General features: G+C 44.0%; 1 protein-coding gene across 1 annotated transcript in view; it reads right to left on the bottom strand.

Annotated features, from left to right (window-relative positions):
• Positions 1–16,257, bottom strand: part of CDH13 (cadherin 13) — a 1,019,316-nt gene that overhangs the window by 553,176 nt on the left and 449,883 nt on the right. Inside the window, exon 5 of the mRNA XM_047077419.1 lies at positions 14,524–14,640. Within this exon, the coding sequence (XP_046933375.1) occupies positions 14,524–14,640 (117 nt within the window). The remainder of the gene's footprint in view (positions 1–14,523; positions 14,641–16,257) is intronic.

Here is a 16,257-nt window from a genome sequence, read left to right as displayed (position 1 = left end):
TGCTAAGACCAGCAAAAAGATATGGGACAAGGTCAGTCTCAGCTGAATGATCCTAGAGATCGTGGACACCTGACATTAATCATGGTGTGCTTTGCTGAGACTCCTAAAGTCCTGGGAAGTTTCCAGACTGGGCTCAGGTTTTCCCCAGGACCATGAAGGTTCAGAAGGCCCAGTGTAAGCAAAAGGGCAACAGAATGAGGGGCAGATTAGGACTTCTGCCGTCTTTTAACTTTGGACAAATAATTTTCCATCTTATCTCTAAAGTGAAGGGTTTGGGCCATCTCCAGAGTTCCTGCCAACTCTAATGGTCTATGATCTCTCTGAATTGAGAGAGGGAGAAGATCGAAATATCAATAAGCACAAACATAACCAGAGAGCAGCAAGAGCCTCAAGGTGGATTTCTCTGTCTTAGGAAGGACACTTAGGAAGGACTAGGGGACACTTCAAACACTCAGTGGTTCATCAGGGATGTCAAATGAAGGTGGATATGCGTACTGTCTGTTCAACAACTGTACATCAGTGGGTCAGAACGCTTTGTTGTTTACCGGGTAGCAAATCTTCCTGTATCTGGGACAAGTGTGCTGCTAAGGGTCTTTGGTAACACGGCCTGATATCATGAGGATCAGCACAGGTGGAGAACCAGTGACCTCCTCCAGTTCTCGACGGTGAAGGCAACAGGTTCTAATGTGATCCAAAAACATTCCACAGGTCCCTGCTATTGTTGATATTGACGGCCATCACCACCAAGTAGGACAGAAACTGGATATATTTTTCTTTAGGAACAACAGAAAAAGAAATATGCCTCTCACCCTACTCCCACAAGTCATTGTAGAGTCAGAATAATGGGTTTAAATTTCAGCTTCCATATAACCCACTTAGGCAACTGTCTGGCAGAATTTACTAAAACTGACCCAATAACCCCATGGTTAGATATACACCAACAGAAATGTGTACGTATGTTCACTTAAAGGCATGCATGAGGGTAGTATCACAGTACTATTTGTAATGGTCCCAAACTGGAAATGATCCAAATTCCTCTCAACAGTAGAAATGAGAGCGTGTGGTGTATTTAGAAAATGTGATACTATACATCTGTGATTCTACAAATGTGCCTAACAATAAGATGGATCTCACCAGTGTAATGCTGAGCAAAAAATACAAAAAGCTAACACAAAATACATGCTGTATGATTCTGTTTGTATTATGTACCAAATGGTGAAACTAGCTCACGGTGATAGAGGGGAGGGCTGGTTACACTGGGGGGATGTGGAGTGAGTGCTTGGAAGGTGACGTGAAGGGGGCTCTGGGGGCTGATAACGTTCCATTTTGTGGTTGGAGTGCTGACGTCATGGGTGCATTCTGTCTGTAAAAGAATCATGGTACTGGAGACTCATGATCTTGTACTTTTGTGTCTATATATCATACTTCAATAAAGACTTTTAAAAATCCCAGCTTCAGCACTCTGAGGCATCAGAGAAGTCATTGAGTTTCCTCCTCTGTAAAGGCCATGGAAACACCTCCTTTGCACGGAATTAGTATCGAAGCACACAAAGCATGGAGCCCAGCAGCGCCCTTCTGATAGAGGGCAATTCTCAGCGGAGAATCTCAGAGAGAGGGCAGCACAAATGAGGCTATTTGTAATGATGGGAAAGAGAAGGAGAGTGAGAATGATGGGGGAACCACAGGTGGAACTGGAAGGCTTCCAGTGTATTCCATACATTCCCAAGCATGCATGGAACATATATATCCTATTAGCCGTATTTTTAATCCTCAGCAGGAGTGAGGATATATTGTCCCAGATGATAGCTGCACAGCATGATGAGAACAAAGATGTTCTAGACCTGGGGAGTGTGAGGATGGGTGGGGAAGAGAAGCTGGTGTTGTCAGATGGAAGCAGGGCCGCAGAGGAGACGGACAGAGAATGCATCAGAGCAGGGACACAGTGGATTCAAGCCTATCTCAGGTAGGAGTCAGTCAGGGGGTTGTTTCCTGAGATAGGCTGTTACATCAGCTCTTGACTGTTGGTTTCAAGTTTCATATAAGGTAACCATTGATTTTATGCACATGCGTGCGCGCACACACACACACACGTACACACACATATATACATAGACACAAGCTTGCATGCATACCTATCTAGGCAAAGATTTGTGAATGGTGGCAATCATAGCAATATGACTTACAACTAGGAGATGTTCAAGGGAAACCACTAAATGCCATGCACTGGGGATGGTCTAAGAGGTTTTTAACCATTTTGTCTAATGGAATCCTTTTGTAAATCATGTGGCATCTTTCCCCATATAATACTTCAAGTGCAAAACCAAAAATCCTTTGGATTACCAAGGGAACTGATCTACCCACAGCCCCCCTCAGGATCTGTGGACCCTGCATTAAGAACCTCGGGCATTTAACAATGGCTGAGCCAATGGCACACCACATCACACAGCATTTCAAAATGCCATTGAAGGGGTGCCTGGGTGGCCCATTTGGTTAAGTGTCCAATTTCGGCTCCGGTCATGATCTCACGGTTTGTGGGTTTGAGCCCTGCATGGGGCTTTGTGCTGACAGTGCAGATCCTGCTTGGGTTTCTCTTTCTCTGTCCCTCTCCCACTTGTACTCTCTCTTTCTCTCTCAAAATAAATAAACTTAAAAAAAAGAAGAAGAAACAAAATGCCATTGAAGTAGGACCTTTGAGGACATGAAAGACGTTTCTGAGATGTTGGTGAGTGGAAAGTCAGGGAGTACAGGATGGCCCTGTGTGGGTATTGCACGTTGAGGACAGAGCTTCTCGAATTGGGAGAACCAGCAGAACTGGGGTGTGCGTGCTAGAATCGTTAACTCCAAGGTTAACTCCCCACTCCGGACCCAGGGAAGCCACAGTCTGATGGGACGGGGCGTGGGCAGCTGTGCTTTCACAGATTTGTATGCACTTTAAAGACGGAGGGCCAGCAGTGATTATCTCAAACTATGGGGAAGGTGGTGGTGGGACTTGGGAGATGCTTATATCGTTACTGTTAAATATATGTTTTTTTCTTTAAAGTTTTTGATGAACATCTATTATTCTTATAATAAGAAAAAAATTATGAAAAAAACCCCAGATTTATTCCATGGCGTGTTAGCAATGATTTCCAGATGCAAATAACAAAATAAAAGCACCACTTGTGAGGAATTTTAAGTTGTCAAATAAACGAACTAAAAATTGAGCAACATAGAGCCTGTGGATTGTGTATACTAATGCATAGCCAACATCAGCATTCAAAGAAGAAATTACTAAGAAGGAAAGTATTTAGAATGAATTCGAGGCTAGAAGGCCAACAGTGAACACAGCTGTTGTGCATTTCTGAGCTGGCAGAAAAAAAAAAAGAAAAAAAAAGGTTTCAAATCCAGAACCAGGAATAACTAAACTGAAATCACAAGGCACAGATCAGGCAGGACTTGTGTTCACACCTGGGGACACATAGGGAAGGAGCTTCTGAGAGTCTGGTGGCCCACGAGCCTTGCGGGTACAAAATGAACCTACTCCCTAGAAGCCCAGCTCCACATCTAGCATCTAGCCTGTCCGTCCACCCGTGTATAATGTGAGGGTAGATCTATCTCCTCTGGGAGAACTTACCCCTTGCTTCACGGAAGGAAAGCACAGCAGCCCTGGTAAAGAGTGAACTTGAGGGAGGAGGGATAAAACAGCCCCTTGGTTTTATGAAAAGTCTACTGACCCACAGTTAAACCCTCCGTGCAGGTGACTTCTTCAGCATCCTATGGAGGCATGATGTTCCCAGCTAAGAGGGGGTCTTCCTTTTCCTCTACCTCCTTCCCTCCCCACCCAACACTCACCAAGGCTGCCCAGCGCTTGCCTTGGTATCTTCTCTCCAGTCTCCCAGCCACTTCCAGGCCCAGGTGCCATGCACCGCCCACCTCGGCTGCTGTTACAGCCACCATCCGTGCGCACATATGCGCGCACACACACGCGCGCGCACACACACACACACACCTCGCTTCTGGTTTTCTCAGCCTCCAGGTGTGACCCACCACAAGCTGATTTATCTTCCTAAAAGGCCAATCTGGTCATGTCATTCCTCGATTTATAACTGATATCTGCAGAATAAGGCGTGAACTCGCTGGAGTTGGAGTTGTGTTTACAGTTCTTCATTGTCCAGCCCCTAATTCTTCCTCTAAATTTATTTGTCAGGGGCCCTTGTTGACCCAGCCCCATTCAATGATTCTTGGCTCTCCAGGTACTGGATGCTCTCTCTGGGTTCTAGATGTTGCCCCTATGATCTTGTCACTGCCTGGAGAACTCTTTCTGGCCCAACTTCGCCTTGCCTGCTGGTATGATACACGAGGAGGGTTTTCTTGGGAGCTGCGTCCTCTGCCTTCTCAGGTTCTCCACATGTCCACTGTTCCCTGTCACCGTCTCATCTGCATGTTTACAGCTCTGTGTCTCCTCCAGTTGTGTGTCCCATGAGGGGGGGAATCCATGGACAGCAGCCAGCACAGTGCCTGGCACAGAGTAGTCACTCGATAAACATTTCTGAATGAATGGCTAAGTGAATGAATGAATGCACGAGCCTCAATTTTTCAGCCTAGGAGGAATATTTGCCTTCCCCAAAGGCCTAAGCTGGGTCTGTTCTTCATCTCCTGATCCGAAACACCAGCATCTCCAATGAAACACCCACAGGCGGGACCGTTTAAACTTGCTCCAGAGGGCATTTGTGTCCAAGACCTTCCCCATTCCTGCTATTGGAGGCAGGACCAGCCCCACACTGAAGTCTCTCCCTTAGGACCCCATTGGGAAGCCAAGGCGAGCTCCAGGTTAGAAAAGGAAATAAAGGTGAGTTCTTTGTCCATCCCCTCCCCCTTTTCAGAAAACCGTGGATTGGCCTGTTTCTGTTGCCATCCAGCTCTGCCTCAAAACCTGGGACTGCAAGTTTGACCACAAAAGGGCCAGTCCATTCCCTGCAGCACCTTGGGCCCTGCTCCTTCACCGCCCTTATCGACTGAGTCAGCCGTGGCCTCATCGCTGAGAAAAAGGAGCAGTGATATCTCTTAATTACACCAAAGTTAGCCTTTTCTGCTTTCATTTTTGTTCCTTGTGGTTCCTTTGAACAGGGTTGTCAGCAACATACCAACAACAACAAAAAGAGCGTGCTCTGAAGCCAGACGGTGGCTTTCCTTGCCGGGTGAAGAAAGCAGTTTTCTGCTTGTCAACACGTGGTCTTGTTAAACCAAGACATGACCTCCGGCCTTGACTCAGTGCACAAACATGCACATCAAATAACTGTGAGGTTAACCTCATTTCTCCGCACTTCACAGAGGATGTTATCTCTCCCTTCCTCATTTTCCAGGTAGAACTGGGACAACTGTCACAGAATTTGTCAGCCTCAGGGAACTGACTTGGTTTTTTTGTGCACAGGAGGAGAAGTGGGGCAAAGCTGAAAGGGTGCTGGTTCAAGGTCTGCTTCTCCTTTCCACCAGTGATGTGGTGTTAGACAAGGTTCTTAATGGGTTGCAAGGGGCAGAATTATCCAGAATGACCCCTCATGCTCACCCTGGACAAGAAACAGGTGACTTCAGGGCTAAATGGGTAGATGGGGAAGCCACCTCTCCAAGCTGGAGGTTCCACTCAAGTATGGATCCCCATTGGGCCAGGGCATTCGCTGGCCCATCCAGTGTCACATTCCATAGGTCCCAAGGTTAGCGGTAAGCTGGAGCTAGCTCCTACTTCTTGGTCAAAGTCAGTTGTTAAGTATTTAAGAAGTTTGAACATTGGTAGCTTGAAATTGGTCACTGTGGGAAGACTTACGCCAAAGAAAGTGGCAAACATTACTAATTAGGGCTTTCCTCACACTCAAGAGCTGGTTAACCACCATATCACTGTCCAAGGCATCTGGCTTTGAGCATCTGGAATCTTAGATAACCTCTATAAATCTGGGTACCTGTGCTCAGGCACCCCAAGAATTTGTCTGTCCACTGACAAGGTTATAGTCAAGGTAGCTTAAGAAGGGAGAGTGATGTCAGCAGAGGGCCTCATCTGGCAAACCTGGACAATGTTCAGCTCTGCCCAGGCCTTGGCATAGCTCTCTGCAGGATGATGGGGAAAGGGGAGCAGTGATTCTCACCTTTGGCTGACCCCCGGCTTCTACGTGTTCTCTTTCTCGAATAAAGCCTATTCCTTAGCCCACACCATGTGCTGCTTTGAAATCTATCCAGACCCCCCAGTGCATGGCAGGTGGTAACGCAGAAGGAACCCAGCTTGCACAACACCTCAGTTTGTACCACAAGGAAACCGTCTTGCATGATGTACTAGCCTCGATTCCTCAGTACAATAGGGATAGAACGCTGGTCTCTGAGAGTATGTGCGAGAGTCAGATGGCAATTCACATGAGCATGTTATGCAAACAGCAGAGACCCATGGGGACTCAACATTCACACATTATGGTACAGAGATCGCTGATGGGCACTCAAGACTCCTAGATTCCGGTATTCGTGCTACAGCTCTTTAAATGAGTCACCTTGGGCAAGTTGTCTCCTTTCTCTGATGTCAGTTTCCCCATCTGAGAAATGGGTGTAGCACTTTGTGGGGTTGTTGTAAGAACAAGGCAGGGCACCCAGGTTTGGCTTAGATGCTGACATTCATTAGATGTTGAAGATTCTAGTTGGATTTGAAAATCTTCAACTCTCCTGCCTCCAGGGTGCTAATTCAAGCTGAAATGCCAGATCCTTTAATGTTCACGAATAATTAAATATAAATTCAGTCTGAGGCCAAATGTACATAACAATAAAGCCTTGGGAATCTTTCACATTGAGAACTGAAGGGGTGATAAACCCAGGACTAAAAATATTGCTTCCTCCATAGGCTCGGATGCCTTTATTTGCTGGATGTATATCACGGAGGGCATTTTTGCATATATATGTATTTGGCAAACAACCAAAACAACTCAATTATGTTTTATCATTAATTAAACTTTGCAGAAAGAGGGCAACACTTGTTAATGGCGAATATATATTTTTACTAGACTTAGTTGAAATAAGTTAAAATTAACTCTGTTCAGTTGTGAATAAAGTTAGTTTTGAGGTTCTTTATTTAAGTGGGTTTAAAATACCGTACGTCTGAGCAAATAGGGAAATACAAGCACTTTCTTTCTTCTCTCTCTCTCTCCTTCTCTCTTTCCCCTCCCCACCCCCCCCCCCACACACAATCCATCAACATCCAATCTATCACAATCTGCCAAAGATACAGATTTGACCTGACATAATGGTTGACTACCAACCAATTTATCTGGTATCCTCACTGTCATTGTGGAAAATTAAAATTTGCTAGAAATATCCAGACTGATCATATAACGGTCTATTAATTCCATTCTAACAACAAACCGGGCTGTGATCACTTTAATCAGGAACCAGTGAATGCCTTATCCAACCAGGCATAGACCTAACTAGAATTCAAGTCAAAGAATATTTGAGTGGATTGTATCGCTACACTTGATGAATTATAGTTAACAGAAAGATAAGAAAAATACAAAAGAAACTATATTGCTCTCTCGAATGTGTTCTGTGTGAGCAAGGAGGTATAAACAATGTGTAAAGGAGGTCAAACAAAAAAAAAACCCAAGGAAGAGACTGCATCAGAAACAGGCATTAGCCCAGCAGTGATCAATAGAAATATAATGTGAGCCACACAAATAATTTTAAATTTTCTGGTAGCCACATTAAAAACAAAGTAAAAAGAAACAAATGAGATTAATTTTAAGCATACAAAGATATCCAAAATGTTTTGATTTCAACATGACAAGAATATAAGGATTATTAATGAGATATTTTTCATGCTTTGTGTGTGGGGGTAATATGCCTGTGAAAACCTGTTTATATTACACTTACATATCAATTTAGATATTATATTTTCATGAAAGGTATTTGACCTGTACTTAGACTAAAATTTACAGTTGAAAAAGGAGATTTCTCATGCCAATACTGAATCAAATAGTAGTTTTTAATTTTGAGTTAAAATTCATTAAAATTAGATAAAATTTAAAACTCCAGTTCCGCAGTTGCATTGGCCACATGTCAAGTGTTCAATAACCACATGTGGTTGGTTAGAGGCTACCATACTGGACAGTGTGGACAGAATTTTCTGCAAGGATGTAAATGTCCCACTGGACAGCGAAGCCTTGAATGTAAACGCGTCAGCTCCCAGAGAGTGTGGATGCAGGGGCTGTGTCCCAGGAAGAGGAAAGAGTTCTAAGTCATGGAAATAGTAAAGGCATATGTATGAGTGGTGTTGCTGCATGTAGAAATAAATTATGCTATTCATCTCTGCAAGAAGTTTTGAATATTGAGTTTCTGGACATCTTGGATCTTTTATATTCAAATTTCTTTCTTTTTTTCATGTTTATTTATTTTTGAGAGAGAGAGAGAGACAGTGTAGGAGCAGGGGAGGGACAAAGAGAAGGAAACATAGAATCTGAAGCAGGCTCCAGACTCTGAGCTGTCAGCACACAGCCTGATGTGGGGCATGAACCTGTGAAACGGGAGATCATGACCTGAGCCAAAGTTGAAGGTTTGACTGACTGAGACACCCAGGTGCCCCCACATTTCTCTCCTATACACTAGCCAGTGGTAAATTTTAGTTATTGAGTAAAACTCCTGCTTCTTTTTAAGAGGAGAATTAGGGGCGCCTGGGTAGCTCAGTGAGTTAAGTGTCAGACTCTTAATTTCGGCTCAGGTCATGATCTCACAGTGCGTGAATTCGAGCCCTACGTAGGGATCTGTGCTGACGGCATGGAGCCTGCTTGGGATTGTCTCTTTCCCTCTCTCTCTCTGTGCCTCTGACACCCCCATCACTCTCTCAAAATAAATAAATAAATGTATAAAAATTTTTAAAAAGAGAAATTAAACTGCTGTAAATTTCTGAGAGGAGGCATGTAGTCAGACTTGAATAAAAACTGTGAAACAGTGGATTTGAAAAGGGGTGGAGGGCTGATGGTGACGACACAGAACAAGTCAGGCAGTAGGACGGGGCTAAGTCTATGTTTTTAGTAGGAGGGTGAGATTGAGCAGTGCTGGGGATCTAGGACCAGATTTGTGGCCCACACAGCTTGGCACCCATGTGTTCTCAAAGTGATGCAAATGGCTATTACGTGGAGTAAAACAAATTCAGTCCTGAGCCACCGGTTCCTTGGCACCTGTTTGCAAAGCTGGGCATAAATGGGAGGTACAGACTACGTGCATGTGGGGAGATCCCTACTAGACGGTATGCCCAGAACTCTGAGCAATATTTAGGAACTGCCATAAATTACCCTTGTGGATGATGTGCATTCATGACACAATCAAAGCAGAGTCCTGGTTGAGTGGTTTTCATGATTTGCTCTAATGATCTATGTTGATTCCCTTTACGAAAAGCACACGGTCCAATTACATATTTCTCCCGTCCTGGGTTAAAGATGTCCTTCTAAAGGCCCGTTCTACCAATTTATAGGGGATATAAAAAAAGGATTTTCAGTAAAATGTACTTTCATTGGTTTTGATGAAAAGGGTTTGTGATGAAACTAGAATCTCTAATAAGCATTTCATAAATGACTTGTCTTTCAAACTTAATATAAAACAGAATAAAATACGTCTCCCAAAGACCTCCTTGCTGCCCCACAGATTTAAAGTCCCCTGCTCTCAATCAATCAGGCCCAGGAACTCAAAAATCTCTAAAGAGGCAATCAAATATTTATCAGTGAAAGTTGGTAAAACTAAGAAATTATTTATGGCTCAAATTTTGAAATAGTCACACTTTGAAGGGGGAGGGAAAAAGCACCTGGTGGCAGCTACTCATTTCTCTTTAGGGCACACACTCCCAGATCTAGAACTCAAAAAAGGGAAGGAAGTCACAGGTTTGAGGGAGTATATTCGCAACTGGGTATTTAAGCCATTTTTCAGAAACACTGAGGGAGATGATGTTAAAGCTGTTTCCAAATTCCAATAAGTTAGCCACTTACCGACTAATTAATTATTTGGCAGGTAAATAATGCATCAAACCAAAACTTGGTCTAGCCCCCAGGGCTACCTGCAAAGCCTTTCTGTCAATACACAATTCTGCATGGCACAGCCTCAACTGAGAAAAATCTCCCCCAGAGAGTGGATTCATGGCAGCACCTTGCTTTTGATGTCTTTACCCTGAAGTGTGTGAGTCTCCTTTTTTTAAAAGGCATTTATGATAAAATATGACACACAAAAAAAAAAAAGAAGAAAGAAAAGAAATAGGTACTTAGTCTCCATCCATCCTCTTGAAGTGAAAGACAAAAAACTATTTTTGAGTCAACACACCAATTCTTGTGTCTTATGATAACGTTGTATTTAGTTAATTTTCCTCCAACATTGTATTAGGAAATTTCCAAACAGAGGAAATGCTGAAAGAAATTTTCAGTGATCGACCTTATGCCCACCACCCAATTCTACCATTAACATTTTACTAAATTTGTTTTCTCATATATCTATCCAATTACCCAGCCCTCTATCCATCCTACTTTTTTTCTTTGGTGCACTTCAAATTCAAATAATTAAATTTAATTTTAATGTTTTTTTTTAATTTTTTTAACGTTTATTTATTTTTGGGACAGAGAGAGACAGAGCATGAACGGGGGAGGGGCAGAGAGAGAGGGAGACACAGAATCGGAAACAGGCTCCAGGCTCTGAGCCGTCAGCCCAGAGCCCGATGCGGGGCTCGAACTCCCGGACCGCGAGATCGTGACCTGGCTGAAGTCGGACGCTTAACCGACTGAGCCACCCAGGCGCCCCTTAATGTTGTTTTAAAGAGCGTAACTGTCGGGGCGCCTGGGTGGCGCAGTCGGTTAAGCGTCCGACTTCAGCCAGGTCACGATCTCGCGGTCCGGGAGTTCGAGCCCCGCATCGGGCTCTGGGCTGACGGCTCAGAGCCTGGAGCCTGTTTCCGATTCTGTGTCTCCCTCTCTCTCTGCCCCTCCCCCGTTCATGCTCTGTCTCTCTCTGTCCCAAAAATAAATAAACGTTGGAAAAAAAAAATTAAAAAAAAAAAAAAAAGAGCGTAACTGTCAGCAAAGATATTTCATCCCATGTAAGGGAATTCTCAGATTGCATTTAGCGGGTTAAGAGCACAGACTGAAACCTCAAAGGGTTGGCTTGGAATTTGTTTCTGCTACTAACTGTCTGTGTGACTTGGGACAGGTGACCGTCTCCCTCTGACTCTGCTTACTCTCACCCTGCACACTGGAGGATGACCCTCATGGGGTTGCTTGTATGAGAATTTAAGGTAATGGGTGAAAGGTGCTTATACTTCACAGCATCGTACAAATAATGTGTTTGTGATGATTTTTTTCTACTCCTCTATAATCCTGTGAGATTAAGGATCCTGTCTATTGCCTTTTGTCCTTAGATCCCCAGCCCCTAGCATGGTGCTTTGTAAATGCAGATGCAGAATGTGTGCTTAGTGATGCGGATTGGGTTGAACTTCAGAGATCTGCCCACCTGACATGCAGCGAGTACGTATTCATGGAGAGAAGCAAGCACAGTCCTCTCCAAAGGCATGAGACAAAAAAAAGTTCAGAAAATGAGGTGGGAGCGGAAGATGAGCCAGGGAAAATGTGGCCTGCAAACAAACGTATCTGTATTAAGTTTGGTGATGGAATGGAGTCCATCCGTGCCCTGTCCCCTTCCTTGGACCTCACCTTTTCAGGGCACACCAGCAGGGTTGCAACTGTCTCCCCCAGGCCTCAGAAAGCTGTCATGCTGGCACCCAGAACACAGGGAAGGCTGGATGTGCTGGAGAGTTTGTGCCTTTGTGAAAGATCCTCAACCAAAGACAGATGGGGTTGGTCTGTAAATACCCCAGCTTTCTCCCCTGTGGAATGTGCTTTCCACCATTCCCTAGCATGTCCCCTGGGGATTACATTGCAGTCACCTACAGTGGTAGTTGCCTTGATAAAGAGACCTTTCAGTTGGCTGTTTTCCTTCCCTGGATCACTTCCATTCCCCCCACTCCCCTCCCTTACCAGTATTCTCTTCACCTCCTACATAAACTAGTTGCATTTGAATTCTTGTCTCAGGGTCAGCTTCTGGGGGAAACCAAAGTGAGGCCAGCGTCCTTATGCGTTCATAACCACAGTCTCTTCTTCATATGGCATTCTACACTCGTCTGATGCGCGATATTTATGCAGTTAGAGTTGCCTGACTCAGAGAGTTTGAGTGGGCGAGGAGGATGCGTCTCCCTTCTCCCCACCTCCCCAGAACTCTCTGAAGATACCTATACACTGTCTCAGAGCTCAGCAGAGCATCCCTTGTTAGCTCCTGGTGTGGGGCTGATGACGGTGAGGCATAAGACATGAAGAAAAGGATAAGGTGAATGGATACAACCAAGCATGCACAGAGGGAAAAAGTTCCTTTAAGGGTATAAAGAGCATGGAGAAACCAGTAGCTGTTGCACGGCCGTCCAGGTATTCCCAACCAGGTGGTGCTGATATTGTTGGTCCATCGCTACTCTGGAAGGAGGCCTGGTGTAGAACCCTCAGGGGTTCTCAACCCTGGCTGCACATCAGAATCGCCTGGGATTTAAAAGAAAACTGCTGATGCATGGTCCCCACTTCCTGACCAATTGAATGGATCTTGGGAGGCGGAGCCTGGCGTGTGTCTCTTAACTTCTCTAGGCAACTCTGATGCACAGTGAGGGCTGAGACCACCAGACTTACGTAAACGTCTAAAGAGCAAGGATGCAACTGGTGTCTCTGAAATGGTTTGGGGGCAGAGCCTTGCAGCCTTGAGGAATCTGGTCCTTGGTGAGTGCCACTCTTGGCTTCAGGGACACCGACACAAGGGCCATCGCAGTGGTTAGGGCTGTCCACAGGGCAGGGCTCCTAAACCCCACCATCGCCCACTTGGAACAGCTCTGCCCCCCTTTGTCCCATGTCCCGGACCCTTGGCAAGGTTTTGCTTAAAGAAAGGCATCTTTGGCACAGTGGTAGCTTCAAATCTCAAATATGGTGATTACCAGGACACTGGATTATTGATGCCTCTAATTTCCAACAGAAATAGATTTCTAATGGTCCAAATTACCTTCACTTCTGGTCCAGGTCGCCATATAACACCCCCTTTGGCAGATCTTTCTGTGCCCACTGCTCGTAACCACTCTGCTCCCACAAATCATTCCCTATGAGGCAGCCAGAGGGTCTTTCAGTGTGCGCACACACAGGCACACACACACACATACCCCAGGGAGAACCTCCAGTGGTCTCTTGCTGTGTATACAATGAAATTCCCACTTGCCATGGTGTCTGAAGCCACTGTGACAGTCCAGATTCTCTGACTTTAGCTCTCACCACTCTTCCCCACTCACAATGCAGCCATCCAGATGTTTTGCTCCTCAAATACGCCTCGTTCCTTCCCACCTCTAGACCTTTGCAGGTGCAGTGCCCTCTGCTAAGAGTGCAGCTTCCCCAGATCTTGCTGCGGCTATCCTTTTCTCACCCCTCCAGTCTCCATTCAAACACCATGGTCTCAGACCAGCCTTCCTGGCCATGTACATGAACACTGCTGTTCCTCTACTCCCTGGCCTTGCCATTTACTCTCTTCACGAAGAGCTGTTTCCGCTCCTCACAGAATTTATTATCCTCTGCAATTTTCTTGTTTGTTTATTTCCTCATTGAAATATAGCCTCCTCACTATAATAAAGCTCTATCACACTAGGGGCTTCTCTGCTGTTCACGCCAATATTCACCCAGTCCCAATCTTGAAGTCTGGCATATAACAAGTGCTCCTTATTTATGTAACGAATGAGTAAATAGTTCAATAGCATCCAGCCATTAAGGTCATTCACTGAACTAACCACCACTGTTCAAATTCCAGGATGACCCAAAAATACGAACTGGTTTACATTTGATTCTCCATGTTGACTTTCCTACAGGGAGAGAATGTGTTGATCAAGCAACATCAGTATTTCTGCCCATTTAACAGTGAACATTTCTTCCTGGAAAACTTATTCCCCTGATTCACACAACAGTGTTTTCTGGGTCTGGCTAGTATGATTTAGTTCTTTTGATCTTAGTATGATCTTAGTTTTTTTTAGAGAGCTGACCCAGGGTGCCACTGGACTTACACATTTGAAAATTAGGATCTAAATTAGGCCACATATCATACTGCTATACTGGTATGGTATGGTATGGTATGGCATGTATAGTATAGAATCTGGCTTGTTGCCTGGACATTATCTTAAAAGCAATGAATCTATTAACCAGTGACATCTTCCTGACACAACTTTAGCATGCTTGTATGACACACAGCTCTCCAAAGCATGATATTCAGAGGTATTATTATTGTTGTTTTTATAAATTCCATTTTTTGTTTGATGGCTTTTGTCATTCTTCTATTGGCAAAACCATCTGGTTTCTTATCATAGAGGAATAGAGGCCAACTTCAGGAGGCCACCAAGACGGTCACAGTCAGCTTGCCCTGTGTATGCTTTCCTCCTTATTAAAATGTGCCTTTGTCACGTCATCTGTATTTTGTATGACTTACCTTGCCAACGTCTCTTGGGAAAGGCTGTCTCTGATTCTCTGGAATTAAAATGGGAGATACCACGATGGACCTCTTTTGTCTTGGGACAGGAGAAGTTCTTGCAAATTTAAATATATCCTAAAAGAGAAAAAACCCAAAATCAATCGACTAAATAGCCCCACGGAAAGAATGTATCACTCTGCTCTGAGATATGGTTCCTTTGTTGCGAAAGCATAGGGCTGTTTGGACATTGTTAATTTTATTCTATCAAACCTCATTAGCGTTAGCAAGTACATCGTTAGAATCATACTAAAGCTGACATTGTGATTCACAATGACTACCATTAAGCTCTTTAATCCCATCTTCTGAATCGTTCTATTCACAATGTCAGTCTTGATTTATACATCCTTCAGTGCTGGGATATTCCCGTTCTTAATCTGCCAAGTGAGGAGATTATGTACCTGGTCACGAATCCCCAGAACCCACTGAATATAAAAGCTACTGGCCTTATGGCCAACTGCAAGGTGTTTGCACTCATAAATGCGTAGGGAAGAAGAGGCAATTGCTAAATTCCACACTACGCCAGGCATTATGGAGACTCCTAGTCCATATTTTGTCAAGGAATATTTGTTAATATTAGTGGGCCAACTGTTGGAATGTACCACCCATGCACTACACCCCCAACTTCAATGACTGGAACAACACTGTCAGGATTTCCGCCCTATCTGTAATTTAACTATCAATGACATACATGTGTGCAAACCAGGAAACGTTGTGTCATAATTTTAAATAAAGACCGGTATTGCTTTTCATAAGAAGTAGGAAACACATGAAAATAAACACACTGGAGACAAAAATGAGGGTATTCAGCTTGAACTGGAATCTCAGGGGGGAAATCAGCTCCTCTTTCTAAAAGGAAAATAAGCAAGGGGGTAGTGGGGCATTAAAGCGTTGTTAGCACCAAGCTGAGACTTTCCCCTTGATCTGATCAGAGGACTGAAAGTGGAACATCATTTTCAGTATATAAACCAATCTCATTCAATGCCAGTACTAGCTGAAGTTATGTTATATATCATCCAAATCGTCTCGAACTTTGGATGACAAGTTCCTACCAAAAGGCGGCAAATGGTATTTAAATACCATCATTGATCCACACTCCACAAAACGATGTGTATATTTGCATGTGTGTGTGTGTGTGTGTGTGTGTGTGTGTGTGGTGTGTGTATGTAGTTTTAAAGAAAAATCTATATAAGAAAAGTCAAACAGGAAACAAGATCAGCTAAGGCTAAGAAAGCTTCTATGATCTTTCTCTAGATTTTGGTGGCAGTGTAATCTGATGTTTCTCTTGTGGAACACAATCGGGCAATAATTATTTACCAGGAATCTTATATATGTTCATACCCCTTCACTCAGTGATATCACTCCTAGGAATACATTCAAATGCTAAATTCAAAAGGAGAATAAAGCTATATGCAGGCAAGTGTTCACCAGATATTATTTATAAAGGGTAAACATGGCAAACAACTTAGACATTCAACTGCAAGACAAGGTTGAATTTGGGTCCATTAGCAAGAGACACTCTTAGATGGTTACCAGTAATGAAGGTGCAAAGACCATGTTCTAACCTCTAATACCACATTTGCGCTCATAATCACCACCATAGACTACGTACAATCTCTTAAGTGTGCATTAGGCAACGTGCTGGGCACTTTACATGTGTTCACTCTAATATTTGCAATTAATATCTCTAGTAAA

Source organism: Lynx rufus, unplaced genomic scaffold, assembly GCF_022079265.1.
Source record: "Lynx rufus isolate CCGP_SWC_20201006 ecotype Redwood Valley unplaced genomic scaffold, mLynRuf1.p SCAF_16, whole genome shotgun sequence".
Taxonomy (NCBI): domain Eukaryota; kingdom Metazoa; phylum Chordata; class Mammalia; order Carnivora; family Felidae; genus Lynx; species Lynx rufus.
This window is presented reverse-complemented; position numbering and strand designations above follow the sequence as displayed.